The sequence below is a fragment of the Sturnira hondurensis genome, unplaced genomic scaffold (assembly GCF_014824575.4).
Source record: "Sturnira hondurensis isolate 20B ecotype Veracruz unplaced genomic scaffold, ASM1482457v3 Scaffold0020237, whole genome shotgun sequence".
Classification (NCBI taxonomy): Eukaryota; Metazoa; Chordata; class Mammalia; order Chiroptera; family Phyllostomidae; genus Sturnira; species Sturnira hondurensis.
In genome coordinates, this window is record NW_028092868.1 from 4,890,351 (window position 1) to 4,903,703 (window position 13,353).

The following is a 13,353-nucleotide window of genomic DNA, read 5'->3' on the forward strand; positions in this document are numbered from 1 at the left end:
TTGGAGCTAGGCTATTTCAATTTCTTAATAACCTAAACCTGCAAAAAGCTTTTTCAAATCAGGACCTTTCGACATAGATCTTGGTAAATTTGCCCTCATTAGCTCTAAGCAACTCCAGTATAAATTGTCTTAAAAGCTGCAATTTTGGAATATTTTAGGCCACGTCTAAGTATCAATCACTTACTCTTTGTTTGGCACAGCTGACTGAATTATTCAGTGCCGCTCACTTGGAGACAGATTTGCAAAGGTCCTTCAAGTTGGCAATCTAAAATAATAATCTCTTATTTACTGAGTGCTCCCAGTCACCAGGTTCAAATAAGTTTCATCAACCACGTTAAATAAAGGGAACCCAAAGGCACAAAGACAGGTTTCCAATTGAAAAATACGTAAAACCACTCTGGTAATGGTGCTCAGAAGTAAAGTTGCCAAAATAACAAATTAGCTGTTTCTTTCTAGATATCCAAAACCAATTTACTTCTTCTATAAGGCTTTTTTTTCCCTGGTACGTTTTGAAACACGATAAAGGGTTGAAAAGTTACCTTAAATGCAATATTGGTTCAGTCTCCCAGTGCAGGGAAAGAGGACCTTTCTCACTATAATGACTGAACAAGTGACTAAATGACGAAGGCACTCAGAGTCCTTCTGCGCAGGCATGCGGTTGGCTTCCCAGCACTGTCACGGCCAGGCCACATTCCTGATGACAGGGCAAGGGGGCAAGGGAAGGTGCATGAGATCTGAACTCATTCACCTTCACTCCGCAGCGCTGGTGATCTGCAGAGCTAGGTGATATTAACTTCATTAATTAAAATCATATTGAAATTTCTTCTAAAATGATTTATGTAATCCAAATCCCTTCATCAACTTAAATGGCACTCTTATGTCTATCGAGATCTGGTTGTCTGCCTTGCTGTCAATGTCACCCAAAATCCCATCACCTTTCCGGACTGGTCCACGAGACTCTTTTTATACCCACTCTCTGGCAGTCACTGGGTGGGTGGGTACTCAGGAAGGAGAAAATACAAACCAACAAAGCTCTGCAGTGAGGGCACTGGGTTATGTACCTCCAAACCAGATGGATTTTCTTCATCTGGGAGACAAATGAAGTATTCAATTCCCATTAAAAGAAGCCTGGAAATGTTCAGATGCCTGAAAATATCTTCCTAGAGTCGCCACTGAGCGGAAGAGGATCCTTGTAATTTACAAGCATGGACGAGAGGGTCTTCTGTCTTCTGCCACCCATCACAGAGGATCTAACTCTTTGCTACGGAAAAATGGTCCACAGACCAACCGCATCAGAAGCATCTGGGAACTTGTTAGAAAGGCAGAATGTCAAGTCTGATTTCTACCGATCGCTAGGTGCTTTCCACGCCCAATTATATTTTAGGAGGAACTGTTCCAACTCTGTATTCTAACAAGTGTGGATTATGTTCTTGAAAATATTCATATGATGCCTCCATTAAAACATCGTCTACGTCATAGGTAGACACTGATGTTAACCTAACTAGAGGCTCTGTCAAAGTTCTTCCCAAAGTTAAGATTTATTTCCCATTAAATTCTCTCAATTTCTCTAGCAATATAGAGAGTGTGAAGAACTTCTTAGGTGTTTCCTTCTAAACTAGCCAATGCTGCTTGTATTCACCTGGTCTGGTTGTTCTCTAAGGGAACAAAAACCTGATTTTACAAGCCAGTGGAGCAGAGTCCGTCTTTGGCTAGAAGAATGAGTCTCAGCCACTGTGTTTTATTTCTTCATTAGTGTGCCGTCACAGTGAGCGATCACTAAATGCAGGGCTGCACGAGAATGCGGGGGTTAAAGGCAGCCTAATGAACAAAGAAGGTGCCTGATTTCCATGGCTGTCAGCACTAGGGAATTGGATTTGTCACCTGGCTTAACCAACTGGTAAGAACTGATTAGAGGCTGGAATCAGTTTGAAAGGATCCCTGATGTTTACGTTCCTTCCCATCCCCACATCTTGTCAAGAGAATCTGATAAAGCCAAGAGAGTCGGATAAAGGGGGAGGCAGGGGGAGGGGCGCTTGATCCAGTGGTTGAATAAGAAACTGTTTGAGAAACCCCCACCGTCTTCTGAATTGAAATGTCTGTGGTAGCCCTTGCTGTCCCACAGAACTTTCTGAGCTGATAGAAATATTCTATCAGTCCTATCCAGTATGGTGGCCACTGGCCACGCATGGCTATGGAGCTCCTGAAGTGTGGCTACCATAAATTTAAAACTGAATTTTAAAGCGAATGCTATTAACTTTAAATTTCAGTACCATGTGTACCTAGGGGCTGCTATATGGGACAGCGCAGGTCCACTGTATTCATCAAGGAGAGAACAGATTCTAAATCTGCGGTTTAACTTACTAGTATACACACCTGTTAGCAAAATATGGTCACCTCCCAGTTTATCTGTATCTCAGAGGAGGTCTTAAGAGTCTTATTGCAGTTAATGCTCATTAAATTTACATTTAAAAAAATCTTAAAATTTAACTCAGTAGAGAATTTTTTTCAACCTCGTCTATATAGTAGAAGGATGAAGGCAACTTTTGAGAATGTTGATGCCTGGGTCCTGCCTCCAGAGGTCTGGAGGGCAGGACAGTCTCTGGGTAATTTAATTGTTCAGTCAGTGAGAACATCACCACAGACGCAGAGACGGGCATTGGCGATGGGCTGTGGAGGAGGTTCGGGGAGGGCATGACCAGCTAGGATAAAAGAAGAGGACAAACATTTTTGTTAGATCCTTACCAGGTGCCAGGTAATTTCAAATATTTTCTTATTTGATTTTTAAAAAACCACCTCGCAAGTAGAGAGTAAGAATCCCATTTTACAGATGAGTGAACTGGGGCTTGGAGAGGTTAAACAAACTCACAAGTGGGTGGTAAGATGAACAGTGCGTTTCTTCTTAACTTGGCTCAGGCAGATGCAATGAGCATTACAATAACGTGAAGCGTTGGCGTTAGGGAATGGTGGGGGAGGGCACAAGGGAACAGACCAGCAGAAAAGGATCACTTGCTGCTTTGGCATTTTTATGGACCTTTTATCAATGGCCCCAAAACCCATCAGTCTTCCTCTCTTACTTTACTGAAAAAAATCTCTGAAAAAATGCAAGAATTACTTTAGTTTTGAAACTTTTTGGTTCACTCATATGCTAAAAATCTACAGTTGCTTTCTTTCATCTGCATCTTCAAGATAAAGCTAAGGATTTATTCCTAGAGGAACATAAAACTCCAAGGGCTCAGTTAGCACACTTACATTTGGGGCAAACATTCCAGGAACTTAGGCACGTGGCAATATTTGGGGAATATCCACGTACAAGCCAAAGTAATGAAGCAATTGGTCCATGGTCCCCTAGAATGCTAGACAACAGATCACTCTCGTGAGACTAATATGCCTGGGAGTAAGAGTCAGGCTGTCTTTCCATCAAAGGTGAATTTTGTGAAGTTCCTAGCAATCAAGCTCCAACCTAGAGAAGGCACATCTGTATGGAAGGCGCTAGTTGCAAATAAAGGCAATTATCACACCATCAGTCTACGATATGTTCCTCCGAGTTTGCTATCATGCCCTCAAATCCCACAACTGGAAGACTTCTGGTAGAGGGTATGGAGAGAGGAAGAAGAGTCGATATTAAACCAAACGTGCACAAAGAAACAGAAGGTAAGAATATTTAGATTGAAACAAACAAAAGTCTAGAACTTGAGCATGTCAAGTGTACATGCTCACCCAAAGAAAGTCCTTAGTCTATGGTAGGAACAGAATAAGAAGACAGCAAAGGTATCTTTGCGCCTAGTGCATTCCCTCCCTGTGGACATTTGAGCTCGACCTCAGGTAGCTGGTAAGGGAACCCCCCAGTAAAAGAGAGAGATGGGATTCTTCTACCCATCTTCTACCCATCAGTCCGACCGCCAAGCTGGGGTGGAGTTTTAGGCATGTTCCTTAACATCCCTGAGCTGGAAGCTACCTCCTCCAAAAAATAAAAATAATCCCTAGCTTATAGATTTATTATGAATCCTGTGATAATGTTTATTGAAAGTGCCTAGCCCCTGCCTGGTGTGGCTCAGTGGATTGAGTGCCGGCCTGTGAACTGAAGGGTTGCTGGTTTGATTCCCAGTCGGAGCACATGCCTGGCCTTCAGGCCAATAGGGGGCAGGTCAAAAGCAACCACACATTGATGTTCCCCTCTCTTTTTCTCTCCCCTCCCCTCTCTCTAAAAATAAATAAATAAAATCTTTAAAAAATATTTGTAAAAAGAAAAAGAAAGTGCCTAGCACATTACTCAGGCACAATTATAAAATGTTGTTGTTGTTATTGCTGTTATTTTCTCTGGTTATGAAAGAAACTCCTGAGTACGGAGCTTTAGAACAAATCTGGGATGGGCCTGAAATCGCTTTCTTTACCTTTAAAAGGAGGTGCCTCATGGGCTGGACAATGGCTGGACAATGGCTGAACAGCTGACCCTACTACCTCCAAACCAGAAAGTGCTTTATTTGAGTGAGTTGACTATAGCTGGCAAAGATAAAATTTATAGTAGTTAAAAAATAAAATAATTCATAAAGGCAGTGAAGGCTAAATTATATGGACTGACATCGTTTTACGCATTTTTACATAACTAGTAAACAACATGAGGGTGTTGAGTAGCAGCAACCACGAGGGAGGCAGTGTTTGTTATTGACTCCGCTCCACAGATGAGGGCCCTGAGACTTTAGAGGCTAACCAGTCAGTCACTCAGTTACTAAATGGCAGGCTCGGAAACAAAGCCAACACCTGTGGGAAGCCTGTGGGCCTGGCTACTAGGCCCTGTCCTTCCATACCCAGACTCATCTAAGGAAAACACGCAGGTGGAACACCTGGGCACACCTTTCCTTGTTCTGGTCAAGGTCACTGCCATTGCAGGCTTTGTGACGTCCAGAGTGCACATGAAAGGAATGCCAATGCCTGAGAACACTGTCCATATAAAGTATGAGACAAGATTTCTCCACTCCCTAGCACACACTGAGGTGCCAATCCCATCCATTCATTAACCCAGCATTTAAACAGCATTAAACAAGCATTTGTTAGGATCCAAGCCTAACTGCTATGAATACAAAACTATGAGGAAAGAATGAAGGAGAGTAATGACTACACAAGCTATGACATCAGTGTCACACAGAACTGAAATCTCTCGTCCACACGTGATCCCATCCTCAGAACACTGCCCTATGCCTGGTCCCTCAATGCTGCAAAGTTTCCTCGAGTCCTCAATGAAACAGTAAAGCCATTTATAAATTCCAGTCTCAGCTCCAATTACGCTGTCAGACAACCCCTGAGTGCTCAGTCTCTGCTCTGCAAAGTAGTCTGTTGGCAGCTGTGCATTTTGAAGGCAAATGAACAGCGAGAAAGATCCTTTCTTTTCATAACCATTTTCTCTGCTATGATTGAGAAAGGATGCTTGTTTGATGTCACATGCCCCCTGCACAGTTATCCGGAGAAAAGGCCTGGCAGTGCCTCACTGGGTGGTAATGAAAGCTGTTGGCATTGCAGAAACAAGTGACGAGCACACAACTTACGGGTACAGGGCATTGAGGCGGCATCGTTGTCAGCTCTGAAAAAGCCTCGGTCACAGGTGCAGGATGTGGCTCCTTCCCAGACAGAGTAGCTGTGGGGTGGACACTTGGCACAGGTGGCATCCGTGGAGAGGGCTTTGTAATATCCGATTTTGCAGGCTAGAGGAACGAAGAGGGAACAAACCAATATAAACCACTGCTGACAGAGAAAAGCATAACATCACCTTCCTGATTCAGAAGAAGGGAGACCTTTCTGCTGATCCAAAATGGCTTGAGATGCAGGTAAAGCAACCAGAGACATTCATGGATGACAGTCACTCCTTAAGGGGCACTAATGTTTCTGGTCAGAAGGCAAAGGAGCCCTGTAGAAAAGTTCCTTAAAACCAATGGCGCCCCTTAAGGAGGCCCATCACGGGCAACATTTCGTGTATCAACAAAATCACGGGCAAAGTTTCCCAAGTGTTTCCTGTGTGCCAGGACCCCGCTAACGTGCATACTGTCTAGTCCTTATGGCTCCCCTTTTCCATAGGCACTATTATGAGCCTCACCTTGGAAGTGAGGAATACCAGCTTTGAGCAGTAAACTGCCAGTGCCTAACCTGCATCTGGTAAATGTCGGGGACCAGCTTTGACCCCAACTGTGCTGCCCCCAAAGCCTTTACTCTCTGCCACATGCTATGGAATCTGAGAGCACGGTCTTGAACCAACCAGTTGGAAGTGTCTCCAAGCACTAACAAAAACAATTGGCTGCTGATTATTTTCTAATTACAGCTACAGACAGGACCCAACAGAAAGACCAACAAAAATAACCAAACGGAAAAGAAGAATCGTTAAGACATGAACTCCAATTTCAGGGGAAAGGTCTAGAAACTATCAGTAGTAGGTTCTGGAATGTAATATGCTGAAAACTTTTTTTAAGATCAGCAGATAGTTCGAGTTTATTTTCTAATTAATAAGACCCTCCAGTTTCCCCCCTCCAGGTTTTCAACACCCGCCTCCCACCGTCCGCACACCCCCCATAAGCGGCTGGTGCAGAGAACACAGGCCATGCATTTCCTCCTGCACCTGACACGCTTTCCATGACTTCATCTTTACAAACATCATCACACTGACACCGAAGACCGCTTTCACTAATGTGGAAAAACCCACTAATTCTGGGAAACCTCACAATAAAAAATAATTAAGAGACGTTTGCTCCTCTTTTTTCTGCGCCTGCCCTTCACGATCACCTCCCAAATCTGTCTCAATCCGAAATAAAAATTGACCAACACCATCAATATTAAAGCCCCCGAGACAAGGCCATTAAACATAAAGTCATTTCATAAGACCAAAGGTAAAAAATAAAGTGACAGTTAACCACAATCTTTCCACTATGACTCACTCTCAATTCTCTCCATGTATCTCGTGCTGAGATGTCTCTATACTATCAAAAGTGTCAGCTGGGAGAAGAGTCCATCAGGCACTTTCCCATCAGCCTGACCCACCAAGAGAGACCGACCATGCCAGCAGGCCGGCAGATTTGCTTCAAGTGCGTAGAGACAAAGAGATGCACAGAACGGCCAGATTCCTGGGTAGATGTGGCCGCAGTCCCTTGTCTCATGACTCATCCATCAACCATGTGCATGGCTTCCAGTTGAAGTCTGTTCCTCCCCCTTGCACATCCTGTTGGTATTTCCTTAATCATGCTCTTGTAATCGCAGACGGAAAGGGAGGTTAGCAGAAGCCCCAGAAAGGCACACAGTTCCTTCTCCACTATTAACTAAAGTTGTTTATGGAATTTCCTTTAACGAGCCCGAAGTTTATGGCGTGTGGCACACCGACAATAAAAGCACTCGGAGATCAATCTCTCCCTGATTTGCTTTCATCTCTCATTGGACCGGAGCATCTTAGAAAAACAAATTGCTCTGATGACTGAGATTTATGTGTCCCGAGTTTATACGCTTCACATAATTAGATGGGGTTCAACACGCAAGGTACTTTTCGGTCACGCTTATGGTAGCCTTAGGGCTTGGATTAGAGTCAGAAACCCCAGCTTTGGCAGGAAGAAGCACCGAGGGTCAGGCTTGTGCATCCCACATCACACGCCACAAGTCCGTGAACTTGGTGTAAGCCCATGGGGTTCTCTCTATCACTCACTCAGTCACGGCCCACAAAAGCAACCTGTCACTCAGTGCTACGATGGCCTAAAAAGCATGCATGGCTTTTATTTTTTCGCATCTAGATGTGGAAGGGAAACTCTCCCTGTTCCTGACTGATCCTCACGCACCCCATTTCAGGCTTCAAAACTCACAATGGCAGCCAAAGAGTAACAACACAGCTCATTCAAAAGCTCACGAGGAAAAAAGGAGAAGGTGGGGGGCATTGCTAGCTCTTCAACTTCCATTCCAGTAGGTCTATCTCCACTTGAANAAAAAGCATGCATGGCTTTTATTTTTTCGCATCTAGATGTGGAAGGGAAACTCTCCCTGTTCCTGACTGATCCTCACGCACCCCATTTCAGGCTTCAAAACTCACAATGGCAGCCAAAGAGTAACAACACAGCTCGTTCAAAAGCTCACGAGGAAAAAAGGGGAAGGTGGAGGGCATTGCTAGCTCTTCAACTTCCATTCCAGTAGGTCTATCTCCACTTGAAGAATTAAACTCAGAGTTCACAAAAATCAAATAGGAGGATGTCTTGAATTTTTTTAAAGTTCAAAAATTAGTTGTTTGTACATTTTTCTTAAATGTACACACATATATGTAGATTTAAGAAAAAATGAATTTGGAACTTTATAAATATATTTTCCTACACATCCCTGAAGCTCCTATCAGTCTGTTATCAAGAACATGTACACGTTAATTGATTTGGAGAATATGGTTTTATACCTATTTATGAAATTGAAGGCTGCTGCTCTCTAAACACACCAAGTATTTGTATTCTCTTTCCCTCTTGCTTTTAGAAGCACAAGCAGAAAGTACAAACTTGTCATTGTGCTATTCTGGGCAAATCTTGCTATCCTTAACACATTTTTTTTGTCTTCAACTACATTAAGACCATGTTATTAATATTTCAGGATTCTTAGAAAGGATCTCTGAAAATATAGCAGCAGTTTTTCATGCACACAGCCATTTTCCTGCCTCTGGTTCAAAATGACCTACTAAATTGATGGTTTGGTACATTTCTTTGCTCTGCCTGCATGGTTCACAGCCTTCCAGCATCTGGTGTACGAATGTGTAAGTACATCCCATATCTATCCACCCCTTCTTTGCATCTTAAAATTTTTACTGCATCTTTCACTTTAAAGACAATCCCAGGGAAAGGTGTCTTCGGAATAGCAAGCTTCGACATGTGTTATGACTTTCCATCCTTCTCCTGTGGGTGAGAACAGTCACACTGTGTTTCTGAGCGATAATGACGTGGTAAGCTGGCTTGTAGAGCGCCAAACTGCACACCCAGGACATACCTTCCTTCTGCCCTCTTGCTGCTGAGGGTTCTCTAGATGAGGGACAGTATAAAGGAGTGTCGCACTTGGCCTTTCAAATATGCCATCATGGGAAGATCTGTTCACATGTTCAAGGCAAACTTTGAATTCATTTCCTCTAGCTTTGCCTCAGTTCTTTTGGCTGACTTTAAATAATAGGAAAAAATACGAGGATCAGGAGGAGAAAAAACTCTCTTTTCCTTTATTGGCTCACCCTATCCCTAAGGCAGTTGTACAGGGTGTGGCAAAAAGGTTACAATCGTGAGTATATGCAACAGAGTTTATTACTGTATTATTATCTATTAACTATTATTTTCCACACAACTGCAAACATGATTTTGCCCAACCTTGTACTGTAGGGTAGTCTTCTGTAGAAGTCTCTTGGTGGGATACTTAAACATAATTACTTTGGGTTCAAAACAAAAACAAAAATGTTGGTAAGGTTATGTACTATCTTCAGGATTTCTTGTTGCATGAAGGATACATGAATGAGGGATAAGGCTCAATTTCAGGAACTAGTTAAATCTACTCTCAAAACAGCCTAATACAGATGTTATAGTGTTTTATCTTTTCTTGAAACAAATACAAAAAGACTGATAGTAACCTGTCTTTATAGTTTCTTTTTAGACCAATTTAGTTTGTATTTTGGACATGATAGTGAATTAAGTAAAATATCATTAAATTTAATTTCACCTTTTTCATCTTATATTGTTTAACGTGGCTACTAAAAACTTAACATTATCAACATGGTGTGCATTCTATTTCCATTGGGCAATGCTACCCTAGAGTCTGGACTTTTAAGTCTGCTGTGGGCACATGTGTGCTGGGGAACTCTGGGTAAACGCTGGAGCTGACAGTGGTGGGGGGGTGCTACCCCACCCTGAGGGCCTCTGTTCAAAACTGACCCTGCCCACCTCAGAGACTCTGACTCACGTCTAGTCAAGACTGCTCTGACCCAGCTAGCTAGCTAATTTGAAGGAAAAAAAAACTAATTTGAGCTAAAGTACTAAGAAATAGGTATTAAATGGTTAAAAATTACCTTCCTAGGTAACAAATTTGCATTTTAATATGGATTCTGCAGAAGGTCAAAGCTGAAATTCTAACAGTGGCTCCCCCAGGGAAATTTGAACCTTCTGTGCAAACCTGTCCTCAGGACTTTTGGCTCTGGGAAGCCTCTGTCCCCTCTAACCTCAGGTGGAGAGGATGGGCACTATAGGAGCTCTGAGTGTGGTGTACTGGTTGTTTAGTATTTTCAGTATGCTTAGGAATCTATTTTAGAAATATCAAAGTCATTGGCCATTATTTATTTTTGTTCAAGTGTCAAATCCTCAGCCACCTTCGAAGAAGCCGTGAACATGAATGACTCCCCATGGGACAGGTGGGAAAAGTGAGGCAGAGAGCTTAAGGATTTGTCCAAGGGAGTGTTGGTTGACTAGCTCGGACAGCAGCTTGAATTACTGCACTGATAGACATCTTCTCTTGCTTAGGGAATCTACAGGGTAAAAACGAACAACGGTTACAAGGAAAGGAGGCTCTGCTTTGGGCCCATCTCATTCTATTTCATTCACGTTTCATTCAATTTCATTCACATGTAGCAAAACAGAGCCACGCATGGGAAAGCCACACTGTCCCGGTCATTCACATTTCATAACTGGTTTTTATTGATGTCCTAAGAGAAAATAAGAAGGGGGTTTTTTTTAAAGGAACTTAAAGATCACCTGAAGATCACCTTAAAGATCACTTAAAGATCACCAAGGGGTGCAAACATTTCTGTAAAGAGCCAGATAGTGAACACTGGTAATTTAGGCTTTGCAGGCCAAGAGGAAGACCAAGGGTATTTAGAAGGTATTTGCATTACAAGATAGTCTAACTAATTTCTACCCAAAAATTTACTGGTAAAATGCAAAATATAATAGCAATGAAGTACTTTCAAAAATAATTCAGATTTACTAATGAGAAGAATGGAATTCTGATTTGAAGAGCTAATGTTTCACTTAATTGGGGTTGGAAAAGTGTTTCCTATTACCAAATTGATGACAAATGTTATCTATAAAAACCGCCCTTAGCTCTCAGACCATACACAAAACAGGTGGCAAGCCTGGGGGACTGTACTTGCTGACATCCGATCTAGACCAACATGTTCATTTTCAAGGTGAATGACTTGCCCACCCTTTCTTCCAGAGCATGGGTTTCAAGTTTGGAACCCAAGATCCCTTGGTCTCTCCTACCCTACAGTGCCCCCCCACCCCGAGTTTTTAACGACAGAGTTTAACCAAGAGCACTTTTCCTACCATAGCTGCAAAAGAGTCAACTTTCCATCAGCCATCTTACTGGAAAGCTGATTTGAGTAACTACTGTAAAAAGTAAATCCACCTTTCAGTTAATTTTCTTAATGAAATGGTACATCCTGCTCTCGGGGGTATTCCTCTCCCATTTGGGGAGCAGTTTCACTTAGGCACTTCAGATTCTGCAATTATGCATTATGATGCACTTAACATTACAGTGTTTTATAGTTTTTCTTTCCTGGGAATCCTGAACTTCAGTGGATTTTATCTGTGAAATAAAAAAGAATGGCACTCACTAATTTTTGGTTTCTGAGCCACCAAGACTATGAAACTAAAATAGCAGTGGCCATGCATGACTCATGTGGCCAAATGTTGCCTTAACCTTTGCCAGTTGATGTGGGTTGACTCCCAACCCCAGCTCCGAGATACGGACAGACATAGAAGTGTTCAAGTACTTGGAAAGACATAGCTGGTCTCTTAGGTCATTCTTAGTGTGGCCTACGCTCTAGTTTGAGACATCAGTTGACTAAAAAAAAAGCCATTGGAATGATGACGACCTGAATCCAAATTCAGCTGGGATGTGCACTCTTATTTTCAGTAACAGCCATCCTCAGAATTTAGTGTGTACCAGAATGACTCGGAGGCACCACCAGACAACCGTAAGCTTGGATCGGATCGCAGCAATCGGTCCTTTAGTGAGTCGCCCAAGGACCATGGACAAGCTAGGTATCAAGCAAACATTTATTTTTATTTTTGAAATACATGATCACATTTTTAATTAAATAAATTATTAGGTTGCATTTTTAAGGTTTCCTCTTTCCACCAGGAGTGTAGGGTACAGAGCATCTCCTTGAGCAAGACACAGTTGGGTCTTATACTCTACACTCCATCTCTTCCCACTATTTCCACTCTTACTTTGGCACTAGCTTTCACAAAAACAGGCAAAGAAGAAAAATGACAAAAAGAAATCTATGCCAAAAATTGACTTGCTCTTTTAAGAACAGAATGCGGTATAATCCCATAAAGAGGAGGGTAATTCTAAAATGTCAGATGCTGACCGTTTTCACATAAGATGCAGTAAATCTTCCAGAAGCAAGTTCACATAAAGCCTGCTACATTTAAATTAACTCCATAAAAATTATTGAACACAAACAAAAAGAATGCAATGGAGAAATAACTTATTTTTTCCTGCTCGCCTTGAAAGTAGACACTCTAATTATCTGAGGAGCTATTTCTCTTTGGTGAATCTGGAGAGAGTCAACTTAAACAGAATTTCCAAAGCAAACAAAGTTCAATAAAACATGGAAGAGGAGCCAAGTAAGTAGTCGACTCAGCATATTAATGAGGCTTAATTCCAACGTCAGACACTGTGCTTAAAAGCAACTCTCTTCCCTACAGGCATAGAGGTACCAATGGGAACGGATTTTGTTAGCTCTGATCTTTGTACCTCCAATTTTGGGCTGGTAGGCCTGGGACTCTTTCTCCTGGGGGAATTTTTAAGGCGATTATGCTTCCACATTCAGTTCTAAGTACCTGACTGAGAGGACAAGTAAAGGGCTTCAGCATCTGTGGAAAAGACACAGTCCGCCCTGACCCACGGCTCAGCGGTGGCTCCCAGGTCTCATCACAGGGTGTCAGAACCTTTTATGTAGTGTGATCATTACAGGTTTGTTTTTCATTTTTATAAAATGGGAGTTAATGTGAATTTGCAATGAATCACCATGGAGCGTTGCTGAAAAAAAGACGTTATTTCAATTTGATAAGGGGTGACCATTTTAATGCTGCTAGAAGGCAGCAAAACAATACTGTAATCACAACATATATATAGATATATATATATTTTAAAATATATAGTTTGTTAAAGATTCCTGATTTCTACTCTAATCCTTATTCTTGTCCTCTCACTTAGGATACTGAACATTTGCGACATAGAATAAATAAATAAATAAATAAATAAATAAATCGTGGATTTCAACGTTGCCTTGAAAAACAATTAACTCAGGGAAACAATCTCATCCTCAGCATGCTACAAACTTGGTGGGTATTTTTCCCTTTATTGCATGCCTAAAAA

General features: G+C 42.0%; 1 protein-coding gene across 2 annotated transcripts in view; it reads right to left on the reverse strand.

The window, feature by feature from the left end:
* The window catches only part of EPHA4 (EPH receptor A4), a 137,004-nt gene that overhangs the window by 69,812 nt on the left and 53,839 nt on the right, over window positions 1-13,353 (reverse strand). For both annotated transcript variants that reach the window (XM_037029198.1, XM_037029199.1), the window contains exon 4: window positions 5,541-5,696. In XM_037029198.1, coding sequence (XP_036885093.1) covers window positions 5,541-5,696 — 156 coding nt within the window. The remainder of the gene's footprint in view (window positions 1-5,540; window positions 5,697-13,353) is intronic.